Below are 17,447 nucleotides of genomic sequence, written 5' to 3' on the forward strand. Positions count from 1 at the left end.
CCAAAATAATAAAGTATAACTTACTGTAAAACACTGAACAACAATTAATTTATCAAGCTCATTTATTTCTTGCATACAAAATTAAATTTTGCTGTACAGTGGACATCGACCCAGCCAACGTATTGGACATGTATAGCAGCACAGTGCTCAATGCCACCACCATTGTTGGGTTCCGTTTTATGCCAGTTGTTGTAGCCAAGTTCCTCTGCATTGGACATAGAAACATAACGACCTTCCTTCTGAATGTCACTGTATCCCAACCAGACACCTTTAGTATAACCTGGAATCAAAACAGAGAACGGTAAATGTATATTCCTTAGGTTTTCCATACATGTAATACATTCCATAATGTAGCCCTCTCCCGTTGAGGGGGTAAATTATCGAATATTCAGCATTGAAGTTTTCTATGTCATATGTAATGTAATGAAATGTAATGTTTTAAACGCCCTTCATTAGCGCAAACCATGAGGTATATAAATCTCTAAAATACGACTTGATACATATTATTCATTTCACTTGCCTTTTGATATTTTTTTTATAGATCCTGTATATAATATACAAATAAATATTAAAAACATTTTCAGCATGTCAGATGATTGTCAACAATAAATATGATCCTTGAATGTTATATTACCTCTATGTTTGATTAGTAAATCCACCCATGTCTCTTCTATTTTGTTTTGGAATTCCAGCAGACCAGCACCAATGGAGATACAGGATATCTGTTTATAAAATAATAAACTACTAGTTTACTTTGATTTCAGTTGAAAAATTTAGAAACATTAGGTCGCGCAGGTACACATTCTACTTAATGAACGAACGATATATAATGCATAATAAAATACTCATTCTCACCATAGCGTCTTTAAATGTTGCGTCCCCGGATGAAAAATAATAGCAGTTTTTCTTAAATTGTGCCCATCCTTTTTGACAAACTTTACCTTACCTTTAAATACAAATTATATTTATTTTTTTCAATATCGGTAATGAAAACCGACATTCAAGTAAGGCAAATGAAACTGAAGTATTAAGTATATGAACGCATTATGGTACGTGTTTTAAAATTCCATAAAGAAATTTTCGTTACATTTCATTGATGCATTACATGTGCTTCCTTAAAGACCTTGCTAATAGTAGAAGTGTCTAGTGAGCAAAGAAGAAAGGTTTACGATAAACAAATTCAAAGACCATTTAAAACTATTATACAATTTAAACATTTCATTAGATTCATTTTTTGCATACGTGTTGAATAGAACGTGTCAGCAAATAAATACCTGCAGTAGTTTTCGCTAGGGCAATGGTGAACACAAATAACAAATGTCGTGAAATATCCATTCTGTAGATCTGTCACACTTTGTCAATTTCAGTCATTGATCGCGCTAAGACAAGTCCTGTAGGTTATACATGTACATGTATATAGGTCGCGTGTCTGGATGAACAGCTTGGTTTTATATTACCAATGAATTGAGTACCATAGTAACACGTTTTTGGGTTATATTACGATACTTTCTGCAGACCCGCGGTTAATACGGGGATATCGTTTTGCAAATATCAAAGTAGAAATTAGACAAGGATCAATTATAACAAAATATTTAGCTTAAGTTTTTTCATCATTATATTAATTTGATATTAAATGACACAGTTGCTTAATGCCACTAAGTGTGGTCCCCTGAATTGACATTCACGTGATATGTCTTATTATTTCTTCCAAATCGAGACCATATACATATTAGGAACATAAAATATTTTTTGTCGTTATCTAGATTCTTTATATCTAATACATACAAATGTTGAAAAACAATGTTTTACCTAAAAGGAAGCAAATGAGCTGAATTTAAAAAACAAAAACCCCGATATGGTTTGACCACCTTTTCAGCCGGGAGATACTGTTCAAAGTCCTCCGCCTATCACACTTACACCCCTGCTAATGTGATTGTCATTTACATTTAAAACCACGTGGTTTTATTTGATCCTTTTAGTTTCTTAAGTAAAAATCGTTCCTCGTGTTTATATTCTATTTCATCTATACATGTACTTGTAGTCAAATATGAAATCTAAAGGTTATTCATTTTGATAAATGCTACAATACAATCAAAGTACTGAAGAACTAACGGGAGTTGATTTTTTTTCGATGTTTATTTATTTTAAAATCAATGATATGTTATTTTGCACGACAAATACATGTTGTTTCTAATTTGAATTACGCACGTTTTTATAATATGAATTTTTTTAACTTTTTCGACAATAATGTCGAGAAACCCACATATGAATAATGTTAAATAATATTATAAAGATTTAAAGATAAAGATAAAAATAATTCAAACAAACTATGTATCAGTGATAGAAATATTTCTCGAAAATTGTATGGATCCAAGCAATATTGAACTCTAGTCTCGTTCAACCAAACGCTCGGCTGACACCGTAAATCTCCGACAAGGATTTACGGAGACAGGCGTGCGTCGAGTTGAATGAGACTATATTGAACTCTGGCGTAGGAATACATACGACTACAAAAAAGATTTAGATTGTTCGTACCATTTAAAATCTGACTACTTTCAAGGTATTTATAAATAAGTTTCCTTGAAAAACAGTGCTTTAGCAAACATTACTTCGAATTTATCAATTATTTTCAAGAACTAAGTCGTGTCAGCAGCAATGATTTGTGCTGAGGTCCAAACACTGTTTCACTTTCGGTTTGTCTGGGTAACTGCATAGGAGAGTTGATTAAAAATCAACTCCCAAAAATAGTTTTTGTCTGCTGTTGCAAACAACTAACATGCTTTGTAGAGATCCCTTTAGGATTAGTTTCGGATCCGCGCCTGACTTACCACTAGCATCAGTAGTGAAACATACTATACTATTCTATGCAGATTTTTTGTGAAAATGGCTCGATACACTAAGTTTTTAGGCATAAGAGACACCTATTTTTTTTTTGAAATACTATTATTGCACACCACAAGCATTAAAATAACTATGATTTTATTAAGCAACCAAATGTTTATTTTTCCCATCACTCTACACGTGGTTTAACACGAACGATAACTCTGTTCTGAATATTATCGTTTGATATAAATAACCGCTAGGTACTGAGATAAGGCAAACATCTTAAACGATTTTCATGTCTTAACATAAATCATAGTAGGATATCATATAAAAACGACCAGTACTTAGGTATTTTTAGAATATTATCCGAACACATATACTTCCGCTCGAAATTTCACAGGAAATGAACAAATCTTGGTGAAGTCTCGTAAACTTTCATTCGAACACCTATGGATTTATTACATACTTAGCAACGATAAAGAAATCATTCCGAACACATTCGCAGGGGTGACTTAGCTACGTTGACACATACCGATCAGTGTGAATAACTTTTATAGTTTCATAATAATCATTACATTTTTGAAGTTTTGTGAAAAATTTGAATATTGACGTAGTGTGGCTTTATTTAGAAACCTGTATGCGAAAAAACTTTTATTAACATTCGAACAAGTTCTTTTTTATTGCTTCAAGTGGGGGATATGTGACGCCTTGTACAATGTACTCCCCAATCGTTTACTGATACACAAATAGTGAAAGCAATATTTCTTGATATAAAACAATTTATAAATTAACATAAATTAAGGTCTTTTATTCGCCTTTTGTTTTATTTCATCGACATAATGACCGTCTTTTGTGTAGTCGTTGAGGTGCATTCGAAAATAAAAATGAATTTGTGATTAAACATAAATTTACATTTTTAATGATGAAAGAAAAAAATATTATAAACAGGCATTAAATGCAAAGGACAACCAGGCAACATACCTGTTAATAATAATAGATGTATTATAAACAAGCATTAAAGGCAAATGACAACCACGAAACATACCTGTCAATAATAATAGATGCCAGACCAAGACGTACTTGCCACACTTTTTCTACAATAGAAAGTTCCTATCTAATATGTGGAAATTTCGTTTAAACATATTGGGAGTCGTTATTCATGGATAGGTATACTTGAACAATACCACATTTTGCAACCTCTTTTGACCTTATTTCTTTATATCATGGCATCTTTTAAAAGTATTCTTGGTCATATTAAGATTCCTTCATACCAAGACAAACTTCAAGCTTTACAGAAGTAAGGTTAACACTAGTTTTGTGAAAGAAGAGGATTTTTTAAATTACCATCTATTTAATAGGCATCTATGGCTTTTCTGATTATTTCCAATGTTACCATGGTAGCAACTTCACAAAATCTGTTCTGTTGCTAGAAACACTGTCCGATACACTGTATCTGCAAATGGACAATTGTCCTGGACAGAATAAAAAAAGGTAATTTTACGCAACACCAGAGTAAATGAAATGACGATTCATTCTATTAATTTCGTCTGATTTTATCCACACTATCGTTTGTTAATTACTAAAATTTGTTTTACATATGTGCTTAGATTCCTGTGTTGGTTATTAGATATTTTTGTCTTAAAAAAATTCAAAGTGACATTCCTGATAGTGGGACATACACATGAGGATATCGATCAAATATTCTCCAGCACAATCAACCTCGAATAAAACCTCGGAACACCAAGAGTGCATTTGATTAAGCGACCCAAGTTACACGGGTTTTACTCTTGACTAATCGAACGCCAATTGTTGTCGCCTCGTGTGAAACGCGAGTACACTCTCCAGTTTAACAAAAGTGAAAGATGGCGGCAAAAGCGGACGAGCAGTAAGTCAGTATGTTGAAATTTAAAAAAAACGTTGGCGTTTACATAAAAGTTTGTTGGTGAACTGAACTACGTATATACATTTTCTTTAAAAACTTCTTACAATATAGGGAAAGCGCCATGAATTATACCGTTGGAGCATAATATATATACCGGCTGTATATCAAGCGCCTTTTTATATTTAAAATAGAATAGTAGATTTGATTTCTAACCATGGAATATATATTTTATTGGGAGAGAGAGAGAACTAAATGTACACAAAACCAAATTCAATTTTCCTTTTTTTTTCATCGCAAGTTAATAATAAATAATGAATAATAATGAACTTAATTTTTTTTCAAATTTGAAATTGCGTCTAAAAGATTTTTGATATCTTTGAAAATTGATGGAAAGGATTATCAGATCCTTGGGGAATGTCATCTAGTAGAAATGCTTTACTCTGATAGAAAGTTTTTTTCATTTCTATAAATAAATTCTAAATACTTACAGCTTTTTTTTTATCAATATTGAAATGTAAAGATTAAACAGGTTTTAAAAGAATTACTTTTTTTCATTAACAGACCAGAGATAGAGAGACCAGGCCATTAACGTAATCAAAAGAAAATTGCCATCTGGGTAAGCCCTTCTTATTAATAAAAATATAATAATATACTACCGGAAATATTAATAATTGCTTTTATAAAATTATTGATATTTCCAATAACAGTTTAATGTTAATAAATCAATTGATATTTTTTTTATTCATGAACATGTGATACATCATAATTTTTATTCAGATAACTGCTCAGAATCCCGCAGTACGAAACCTAGTGGATGTGATGCAGATGCAAAACCTGAGCCAGCTAACCAAAACGTGTGGAATAAGAAAGACACCTAGACATTATATGATGTAAGGCGAAGAAAGAAGAAGGATTTTAACAGCACCAAAGTTCATAAAGCACTTTGGGAAAGTATTGCGAAGGAATTAGCAGTTGTTGTCGTCACAACACTACAATTCAGTATATGAACAAATGGAAGGTCCTAAAACGAGAATATTAGAAAACCGTTGACCACAATGCTCAAACTGGAACTGATAAGAAGTTATGCCAATTTTATGATGAGTTATGGAGCTTTACGGACACAAAAGTGGGACCTGACCAACATACCCTTTGTCTTCAAGAATAAAGCTAAATCAGGAAAAAGAGAAAGTTAATGAGGAGGAATGACTCGAAAGATTCAAAGTCATCGTCCGAGTGTTGTACCCCTCACCAGACCTCTAAAACGCAAGATAAACACCCAGTGTGCAGTCCTTGCACTGGAGGAATATTTAAAAAAAAAACAAGAGGAGTACAGAAAGGAAAGGTTAGAGGTTTCAAGAAAACAACATGAGGAAAAAATAAATCTTATGGAACACCTAATTGAATGCTTTCAACTAAAGTAACAAAAAAACCTGATCAGTAAACATGATAATTAGAAATTGTAAACGGTTTCATTTTTGTGTCTTTGTAGATTATTTGAAAAGTATGGATGCAACTTGGTTGAATTTTATGATTATACAAAGAATAGTGAACATCACTGCAAGGACTGGCAAGTGGTTTTTTTCCAACACCCAAGGCAACAGAATTTGTTACTTCATCTTTTGTTCATACATTACTGTTCATTTTGTTCCCCTGACTTTCCAGTGGAAGTGTTATCATGTGAAATGTCTACTAAATGTAATACGCCAGACACTTTGTTGACCCCCCCCCCCCCTCCCCCACGTGCGTCATCATGTTACCAAAAATCAATGATGAAATTCGAATGGTAAATCGAGTTGAAAAATATAATTTTATGACAAAACACACAATGGTATTCTATTCTTTATATGTCAACTCTCTTCTGTTTATTTGTTTCCCTCTTTTATTTGATGCGATGCACCAGCTAAAAAAATGTGACCTCGTGTTCCGCAAATTAAATCGCGGGGTATGACAGTTTGACAGGTAACCGTCGTCTACAATCCGATCTCTTAATGGGAAAATAAGTGGATCGTGAGCTAGGTACATTTAACACCTTTCACAATCTAACAAATAATTACTTTCCACCAAAGCCATCATACTAAAATATAAATATTTTAAGTGTCGGAATGACAATCCACATGTCATCTACCTACCATCGTCTTTGAAAGATGCGCACTCAATAAAGTTCAATAGTTGAAGAATGATGGCGTAACATCCAAAAATTTTCCGAAATAGTCTCCTCATCCCTGAATTATTTTTTTACTTATAAACTTGCATACTTATTTTAAGGATTTCTTTTATTTTAGATTTTTATTCGTTTCTTTTTTTAAACACTTACAAATTCATAAAATTGACTTTACACCCACAAGTTAAATAATAGTATGTGAACACGCCGAACGGAACTCGAACCCACGACCCTTATATTACAGAGGCGACGTTTAACTAAATGCGCCATGGTGACTGCATATCTATCCTATTATCATGCAATGTTTGTTCATGAAGGAATTTGTTTGTAACTTAATAATATGGTCATTGTGGTTTTAATTTTAATACAATATAGTGGATGTGTAAAATATTACACAGCAATGTTAATATGGCATTGCTATATGTAAATAAATATGTGTATTGCATTCTTGGATTTCATAGAAATCAGTGGGAACAAGATATCTGTGAGCCAATGCTCACTAGTGATACCCCCGCTCTGATGTGAATATGCAAAATAAGCATAGTCGACATTTATCAGAAAGTTGGCATCCGATTGGTACAGAAATATATCCCACAATATGGCATGCCTAAACAAATAGTGTGTTAAAATTTCAAGCATCTGCGGTAAACAGTTGCTGAGAATTCTTTGACGGAAATTTGTTTGAAAAGTTTTGCTAAAAATAAACAAAGTACTCATTTAACAGGAAGATGACGTCCGATTGGTAAAAAAATATATCCCACAATATGGCATGCCTTAACAAACACTGTGTAAAAATTTCAAGCATCTCCGATAAATAGCTGCTGAGAAATCTTTGACGAAAATTTGTTTGAATATTTTGGCTAAAAATAAACAAAGTCATTATTTAACAGGAAGTTGACATCTGATTGATACAAAAATATATCCCACAATATGGCATGCCTAAACAAACACTGTGTAAAAATTTCAAGCATCTCCAAAAATAGCTGCTGAGAAATCTTTGATGAAAATTTGTTTGAAAATTTTGGCTAAAAATAAACAAAGTCGTCATTTAACAGGAAGTTGACGTCCTATTGGTACAAAAATACATCCCATGATATAGCATGCCTATACAAATACTGTGTAAAAATTTCAAGCATCTGCGATAAACAGTTGCTGAGAATTCTTTGACAGAAATTTGTTTGAAAAGTTTTGCTAAAAATAAAAAAAGTCGTCATTTAACAGGAAGTTGACGTCTGATTGGTACAAAAATATATCCCACGATATAGCATGCCTATACAAATACTGTGTAAAAATTTCAAGCATCTGCGGTAAACAGTTGCTGAGAATTCTTTGACGGAAATTTGTTTGAAAAGTTTTGCTAAAAATAAACAAAGTCGTCATTTAACAGGAAGTTGACGTCTGATTGGTACAAAAATATATCCCACGATATGGCATGCCTATACAAATACTGTGTAAAAATTTCAAGCATCTGCGATAAACAGTTGCTGAGAAATCTTTGACGAAAATTTGTTTGAAAATTTTGGTTAAAAAATAAGCAAAGTCGTCATTTAACAGGAAGTTGACGTCCGATTGGTACAAAAATATATCCCACGATATGGCATGCCTTAACAAACACTGTGTTAAAATTTCTAGCATCTGCGATAAATAGTTGGTGAGATAAATGCGACAGAAATTTTTGTTACGGACGGACAGACAGACGGACGGACAGACAGACACACAAGGGTAAAACAGTATACCCCCTCTCCTTCGGAGCGGGGGTATACTAAACTGCACGCTACAGCGGTCATTTATTTTTTCTAATTCATTCATCGGGTTTACTTAAACAAGGAAACAAGATGTTCAGGTCTATAAGTGTTTACTCAGCACTTGTCCACGTAAGCACGCGTAGCATGAATGTCATTCACAAAGATCCACTCGAACACAACTAATAGCGCGATTGGTAACTACCAATCAAAAACTACTGTTTCATCCAACTGGTTAATAAATTAAACCCTTTAACAGTTTAAGGTTAAGAATTGCCAAGTCAGCACTTTTTACATGTATATATATATTGCACAGTAAACCTGTTAACTTCATTCCGGCTCCCTGAAGAAACGAAAGTATGGAGGATCAGGCTACAAACAAAGTAAGAGTTGTTGTTAATACGTGCTGGTATCTTTTTTCTATATAACTATATAGTTAATTTATAAACGGGTCAGTGTGCAAACAAATGCGTTATATATAAGTTTGTATGTTTAATTCATTTAGTATTGACGCTTGTCTCTATCAGTCTGATATATGTTTGATCAGTTTTTCACAAGTTTGTGTTTTTCTCGTATAATTGTTGTGTTGTCTTTTGGTGACTTATTTTGCCTGAGAAAGCATAATTTACATCCAAACTGTATCAATAAATGAATATTTCTTTCTATTTATTCAAAGCATATCAGAATGTCAGAGTGTATATTCTTCATGAACATACTATAAGGACAATTATAAGCCGTTACGAAAAGTCTGGAAGAAGTTTAAAATACTACGTTCCGGCTATTGTCCAGGGGGAGACAACAACCAAAAACATTTCTACGTTTAAGAAAACGCCTATCGAGTCCCTGAAGCCGGGGAGGCATTATAGGCTCGTAAATGACACGTGCCACCCCACCTTTGGCAACGAACTTATGCGGACTCAATCGTAAGTTGCTTTTTTTGGTTTTGTTTTTAATTTACGTCCTTATATTTTAAACAAAAAACATACCAAAATAAACACAAATACTAACTCCCACTATGTATATCTATATGAATTATAGGAAGATTGTGTAGTTTATTTGAATATTGTTTTGTAGATCATGGACACCCTGTTTGAGTTAACAGAGGATGAGAAGAAAATAAAGACATTTCTCTTCTCCCCGACTACATTTACTATGGCTGAAGTATCCTCGTTGGCTAACTGCACGAGACTCTGCCTTGGCCAGGTACAAGTAAAAAGTGTAAATGTATAAATAATGTACATTGTACGTCGGTGTCTTTTAGAGTATGTACAAGCGTACATAATATATTCATATTTGATTTCAAATTCAGATTGGTGAGACCGGTATTGACTTCAACAAACAGCGTTGCTACTCTTCCACACCTTAACAAAGTTTGAGGTAAAATGGATATACACTATCTCATTGCAATATCTTATCAAAACTTTTTTTTTGTAAAATCAATGCATTTAGACAAACATATTGCTTGCAAATCAAAGTCTATTTTTCAAGTAAGATATTAAAATATTGTAAAAGATTATCTTCATAAAAAAAAACGTTTTTTTGAAGTTCGAGCAGACTGTTTTTCCTTTCCTTTTATTTTTCAAAAATTGTATTTTCCGTTCAAAAAGACTATAACAATACTGCTGGTGTTTAGTGCGTTAACTAGCTAAATTTGTTTTGCTTATTAAGGTCTTCCGTTTCCAACGGAAGACCTTATTGTTATTGCTTTGTTTCTTTTTCCCTTTTATTTTTTTTTTCTTACGCTTTTTTGTACAAGCGATTTTTTGAAAACGACTTGACCAATTTTCGTGAAAATTTCAGATCTTGTAGATATTGATAAAAACCTTATATATATTTTTTTATTTTAATGACGTCATTTCCGTTCAGGGATATTGACGTTTTAGTGATTTTTAGAGGGTCATTTTGTCCTGCTATCTCCTCCTAAACGAAAAAAGATATTGAATTTAAATTTTCAGGGATTATAGACAAAAGATTGTAGATGTGTTTAAAGGCATTTGTGGTTGTCTGGCTTCAAAGGCGTCGAAGCTCGCCTGGACCCGAAAATCGAGTTTAAAAAAACGACGTAATTTTTAATGGTTTTCGTTCTTTATCTCCTTTCCTGAAAATATTTTACCATAACATATAGAGCAAATAAAATTTATATTTACAGGATCTTCCGTTTGATAACAAGAAAAAGGGGCTGGTCCCTTAAATAAGGGGCCAAAAGGGCTCTAAAGTCTTTCTCCCATAGCACTTTACTGAGAAATATTTTGTCATATGTTTAAGAAGCAAAAATGTTCATCTTTTACTAATTAAACTATACATTATGAATTTTTTATTATGCGATACGTAATTAGGGGTTTAAAGGGGCCAAAAATCCAAAACTTCGATCGAATATATCTCAAAAAGGACAAAAATTTTGAAAAGCAAAATAGAATAAAAGATGCTTAGAATAATGTTTTAAACAATATTCAATCATAACATTTTCGTTATCTGGCCCCAATAAGGAGATTAAGGGTCGGCCCCTAAAATGTCCTTTCCCAGATAGCTCTTAAACGGCAAAGAATTTCTAAACACTTGTTGAACAAAATATGTTTAATATCAAAAGAACTTTCGTATGATGCCAAGAAAAAGGGGCTGGCCCTTCAATTTAGGGGCCAAAAGGGCTCTAAAATCTTTCTTCTATAGCACTTTACTGAGAAATGTTTTGTCATATGTTTAAGAAGCAAAAATGTTCATCTTTCACTAATAAAACTATACATTATAAAAATTTTATTATGCGTTACGTAATTAGGGGTGTTAAGGGGCCAAAAGTCTAAAATTTCAATCGAATATATCTCAAAAAGGACAAATATTTTAAAAAGCAATATAGAATAAAAGATGCTTAGAATGATGTTTTAAACAATATTCAATCATAAAAGTTTCGTTATTTGGCCCCAATAAGGAGATTAGGGGTCGGCCCCTTAAAAATCATATCCCAGATAGCTCAAAAACGGCAAAGAATTTTTAAACACTTGTTGTACAAAATATGTTTAATTTCAAAAGAACTTTCGTATGATGCCAAGAAAAAGGGGCTGGTCCTTCAATTTAGGGGCCAAATGGGCTCTAACGTCTGTCTTCCATAGCACTTTACTGAGAAATATTTTGTCATATGTTTAAGAAGCAAAAATGTTCATCTTTCACTAATAAAACTAGACATTATAAAAATGTTATTATGCGTTACGTAATTAGGGGTTTTAAGGGGCCAAAGGTCCAAAATTTCAATCGAATATATCTCAAAAAGGACAAATATTTTAAAAAGCAATATAGAATAAAAGATAAATAAAAAATACAGTTCCATAAATGTAAGCAATGTTTTCCATTAAAAATATTGCTGCACCAATGTTATAAAAGTTAATTATATGATAAAAATATTGATTATATATAATTTTGACCGTGTTATTAAGAATGGTACTGATTCATAAAATCTGCATTGTAATATCTGAGGTCATATAAATGGTAAACAACAAGGATGAAGATTATGACAATATCGTATCTTAGCACAATTGCATAGTTTATATTATTTTCTTGGCACAATTTTCAGAAAATCAAGGTAGGAATACCTACTGGTAATGCTTTATAAATATAAGCAGTGACAACACAAGCATCATTATAAAAAGGTTTGAAACTGAGTTGTAACAATAATATAAACTGTTGGTTGATGAGCATCTTCAAAACATAGAGCACCAAAGGAGACAAAGAAAAAGTAGATGTCAATAAAAAAAAAAACTATTTTGTGTGACTTTAATGTTATAATGGCAAAGGTTTTTTAATGTGAAGATGCCTATTGCACGATCATTCACTGGTCTTACTTTTCATTTTCATTCTGTCAAATGGCTTTTATAAAATACTAAGTTTCAGGAATTGTTTGTACCATACACCTATTCTAATTACTTTCAATGTAACTACATATGCAAAATCCCATGAAAAATTATATCTACATATCAAGTAAAACTGATCAATAAAAATGCGGCTCCCTCAATATGTTAATATAATGGCAAAAATATTTACAAGGTTGGGGTGGAGATTTGTTGTTGTTACAATGATAGCAATGTAAACAATGTCACACTTACAATAATTAAACAAACCTGAATAGTAAATCACCTGAACACTGTAACTTAATAAAGGTCATGCATCTAATTCAAGTACATTTTTATTTTTCTTCTTACTATTCATGCAATGTTCATTTTACCAGAAAATGGGAATGCATTTCAAAATATTGAATTCAATATGACCTGTTTGAGTTCCTAATCCTAGTTTACGTAAAATTTCTACATTTTAATTATATCTCACACATGCAAATTAGAATGAAAGATTTTTAAGTTTACCAAGTATTTTAACTTTACATACTAGGCAGACAAATATTAGTAACATATTGAAGCAATTCTGTTTCGATGAGAGAATTTCCCTTACAAAAATTGAATAGCGATGTTTTTGTTGTCCTTTGATGTCGGTTATACAGTTAAAGTTTGATTACATTTGTTAAGGAGGTGCTGCTCAATTTTGCAATTGTCTATTTGTGGTAGTGCAGACTCCACCATTTCTAATGGAGCAGTTACTATGTTGCCATTTTCCAGAAGGAATGTAACTTCTTGTCCCTCAATGCACACTGATATTGCGTTATGCGTCAATATTTCTGGAGGACATTCTGACTTCTGCAAAAGAAATGTCTGATTCAATAATAATTTATATTACATGTAAACTTCACCATTTTGTTTTTATTGCATATGGAATATTAGTTTAATTACAGTACATGTATAACATGTTTTTTTCCCCATTTTTAATCAATGAATGCAAGCAACATTTTCCATTAAGTTGGACTTTTTAATAAACTGTTTACTTTTCAAATTATTCTAAAATCAATGTTAGAATAAAATAAAATAAATGTATTTGATTTGATTTTACAGACAACGAAATAGATGGTTTCAGTCTTTTATACCTAAAGGAAGAGGATATATTAAGGATGCTTCCAAGGAAGGTTGGTTCTGCGCGGAAGATTTTACAGTACATTAAAAAGGAGCAGCAAAAATCGAATGAACCTGAGGCGTCAAGGGACCACATTCAGGAAGACACTACGTCCAAAAAAAGGAATACAAAGGAATTGTTGTAGATGAAGTCACAAAGGATCGAGACCAAAACACTACAAACCAATGCTCTGAATATAGAGGAATAATAGTAGAAGAGGTGGAAACTCAAACCCCTGAAAAAAAAACCAACACATGACGCCAGTATTCAAGGCCAGGTAAAACTAACTTAGTTTAATAAGTTTATTTTTTTTTAAATCTCATAGTTATTAACATAATTAAGTTTTAAAAAGAAATGTATTTAATGTTGACCTTACTTCAGGATTATACTGATGTATCTTCCTTCATCCCTACTTACTCTCCACTGATCAAGGAACTTCTAAGTAAAGAAGAGATCTTTAAAGAATGGGACAAATTTGACCAAGAAACTGCATATTTTATCTTGTCTAGACCTGCTCTGTTTGAAAGTAGGGGAATGTACGCAGAACTATCCTTGCATTGGACATAAGGCTTTTGGGGATCCATGGGTAATTCATATTTATTTATGTGATGCATAAAAAATTTTCCACATATTTTAAAAATACTTTACTTTTACACAGGGATACTTCAACAAAAAGCTTTCACAAAAAATCCGAAACATCTGCTGGAAATGGAATGCTCGAGCAAAAAGTAACACCTCTGCTAAAACAAGAGACCCATGGGCCACATTGCTCACATGAGCAACATGAGAAGGTCACGTTTGTGACATACGGATTCATATATGAAATATTTGTAGAAGAATAGATTCTGTAAAAATGATTTTCAGAAATGTGCAGGGTTCTGAAGTGTAAACAACCAGAATCAACAGTACGTCAAAATGTTTGGAAATAAGCACATGTAATACTCTATATAATAACTATATGGATTTTGAAATAATGAAAAAAAATTATAAATAAAAATTTAGGTTTCTTACTTAGTTTTTCCCTATGCCCAAAGATCATGACTTTGACAAAGTTAACCTTCCCTGAGGTTGTTTCACTCAAGTTTTTACAGGTTGTCTGATCATTCGGGTTTTGAGTAAGGAGTATTTTTTAAAGATTTTCTCTCTCTCTCTCTCTCTCTCTCTCTCTCTCTCTCTCTCTCTCTATATATATATATATATGTCTGTGAGAAATCGAATACCAATTGTTGTCCTATTCTACACGCAGGGATCATTATTTGAATGACTTTGAATTTACAGAACCAGAGAATGCTTCCACACAAGTGTTAGCTTACTTGACCAGATAGTTTTTGAGGATAACATTTTAACGATTTTTTAGTATAACTCCTATGTATAAACTTGAACCCCTAATGTGGTGCCTTTTTTTCGTGGGGGATCATTATTTGAACATTCTAAAATTTTTACAACATGAGAAGGATGTTTACATACAGGTGAGTTACATCTTTTATGTGTAATTGATTGGTTTAGACAGAGACAGAAATAGAAGAGATTGGCAACTGTTCGAAACCACGCGTTATTCCCAGTTTTAAACAGTATATCTCTCTAATAAACAATTATATCGAAATTTAAGCAGCTAAGCCCTATTACCAAAAAAAAATAAAAATATTATATTTTCATGAGTTTTTGTCTTATAAAAAATATTAAAGGAGGAGTTTTAGGTGGCAGTTGGCTACTTGTCATCCGAGATTTCGCCAACGATTTATAGTTGGCCAAAGTATTTTCTATTTATTAATCTTATTTTTCAATTTTTTGTTGCTAAAAAATGTCTTTTTCGCATTTTTCATAAAAACAATATACTTTTGGTTAAGATCATTATTTCAGTTTACTTATATGTAGTTCTCAAAGCAAGGTTGGTCCCGTAATATTTTTCAACAAAACACGCTAATGACAGAATTGCCAATCTCTGTTATGTATGTCTTTGGTTTAGAGGAGGAGATTTTTTAATGAATTATTTGGTTAATACTACTTGTTGAGGTTATAATACCTTATTTATGAAAGAATGTATTTTATAAAGTATCCAAGTACTTGACAGTTTTGATATCTAAGCGATAGTATCTCATTTTTAATAAATGTGAAAGGTTAGTCATTGTTACCATTTTTAATACTTGTAGTTAGAGAGTAGGAACATAATCTGAGTAATCAGGATTGTGAAACCTTGTTCCATAAACAGGTGATCGTTGCAAAAAGTTATATTCTCATATTCAATTTATGTATCTTGATATAATGTAAGCTACATTGAAAGTTTGTTTTTATTTAATTAAATATTGATATTGATAAAGATATAGAGCATATTTCTATATTTTTGCAGGTTGTGTTCAAGGGCAGTAACTCTTCTTGACACTAAAATTAGGATGCATTATAATCAGAGTTATCCCTCTTTACAAAAAGTTTGATGTCATGAATATGTATTTGAATATGATTGTATATTTTTATGCTGAAACTTATTATAAAAATTGATTATTTTTATGCTGATAACTTAATCTTTTAATCCATGTATCTGAATAAATGAAGAACCCTTAAGTAGATGTGTTTATCTTTGGGACAACCCACCATCACACCATGTCAATAAATTCCACAGGTGCTTGAGTTAAGGACAGGACCAACCCACCCCCCCCCCCTTCATCCCCCAGCCACAGGTATCTAGAGCCCCTGGACTTACCTTAATTTTTTAAAAGTATCTTTATATGACATATTTATAACATAATGTATACAATCATTGCACAAAATTAAAACAAACATTTGAAGTAAAAATCATATCCCCTTCTACCGTATATGTAAATACAATTGTATTTATATCAAGTGGATATGATTTTCTTCCATTATTATATGACACTTGAGGGTGGGGGTGAAGGAAATGGGGGGGGGGGGGCGGTCCTCTCCTCAAGCACCTGTGATAAATTGTAATATTAAAATTTATTGCTGTCTCGAATAAGCTAATCATAATGTACGTTAGTTTTTCATAGGCGCTATATATAGCTTAATGCTTTATCCTATTTACCTTTTTAAATTCAATAAACTGCAATGTGTCATTAAATTTTACATATTAATGTAAATTTTATATGAAAACATTCAGGAAGAAGTTAAACGAAAATAAAGAGATGCGTAAAATCATGCACAGTCGAAGTGTACACGTCTTCGTTAATTCTCGGGATGAGAGGACAGGGCAATCCGAATAGTGACGGAAGAAGGCAAATTCAATTCTTAGATGTGTTTCTTAATGAATATAAATTAATGATGTTTGCATGTGTACAAGTCCAACGGGATACATTCAGTAAGGTGGCTTGTTTTGATGTGGGGAAACATTCAACGTTGATGGAGGAAAGCAACGCAAGAACCCCCCTGAACCTCACGGAAGTCCAAATTGTTCCTAGCCGGGTTGATTCGTCCAAAACATAAGTGTTGATAAATTATAGGACGAAGGTAGAAGTATGCAGGGAATTGAATTTCTCGTATCAAAAATTAACAACGGATGAATCTGCAGGAGAAAAGAAAAAATCGATTTTGGAAGTGCAGTCAACGCCCGATATACAACAAAGTTTGGTTTTTTGTGTAAATTAAGAATGTGTGGTAATTGATTTATCAACAATCCAGCACAATGTGAAGCAATAACACGTAATTGAATACAAGGTAATAAACAGTTGTTTACTGGGGTCGGCTTTGGGCAACAGTTTGTAGTAACAAGTTTGCGAGCCGGTCGGACAGATCAACTGTTGTCCGAGACACAGTCAACAACTGTTTTGTTATACATCTATTAATTCAATACTTTTTTTTTTCGGCATATGACGCCACCGGTCAACTGTCTTTTTTAACAGTTACA

General features: G+C 32.4%; 2 protein-coding genes across 2 annotated transcripts in view; one reads left to right on the forward strand and one right to left on the reverse strand.

Moving 5' to 3' along the window:
• Window positions 1-17,447, forward strand: part of LOC128172651 (neurogenic locus notch homolog protein 1-like) — a 201,606-nt gene that overhangs the window by 105,504 nt on the left and 78,655 nt on the right. The window lies entirely within an intron of this gene.
• Window positions 63-1,400, reverse strand: LOC128172820 (perlucin-like protein). Its single transcript, XM_052838561.1, has 4 exons — window positions 1,275-1,400; window positions 856-941; window positions 635-722; window positions 63-280 (listed from the first exon to the last, which is right to left on the reverse strand). The coding sequence occupies exons 1-4, from the start codon at window positions 1,333-1,335 to the stop codon at window positions 63-65; spliced, it is 453 nt and encodes a 150-aa protein (XP_052694521.1). The 5' UTR covers window positions 1,336-1,400.

Source organism: Crassostrea angulata, chromosome 2, assembly GCF_025612915.1.
Source record: "Crassostrea angulata isolate pt1a10 chromosome 2, ASM2561291v2, whole genome shotgun sequence".
Lineage (NCBI taxonomy): Eukaryota > Metazoa > Mollusca > Bivalvia > Ostreida > Ostreidae > Magallana > Magallana angulata.

What these genes read in the sequence shown, in the direction of transcription:
- LOC128172820 (XM_052838561.1), bottom strand. Translation starts at nt 1,335, where the DNA reads ATGGATATTTCACGACATTTGTTATTTGTGTTCACCATTGCCCTAGCG. An exon ending in CCTAGCGAAAACTACTGCAG is followed by an intron (nt 942 to 1,274) that starts GTATTTATTTGC and finishes TTTAAAGGTAAG; the next exon opens with GTAAAGTTTGTCAAAAAGGA. An exon ending in TTTACTAATCAAACATAGAG is followed by an intron (nt 281 to 634) that starts GTAATATAACAT and finishes TTTTGATTCCAG; the next exon opens with GTTATACTAAAGGTGTCTGG.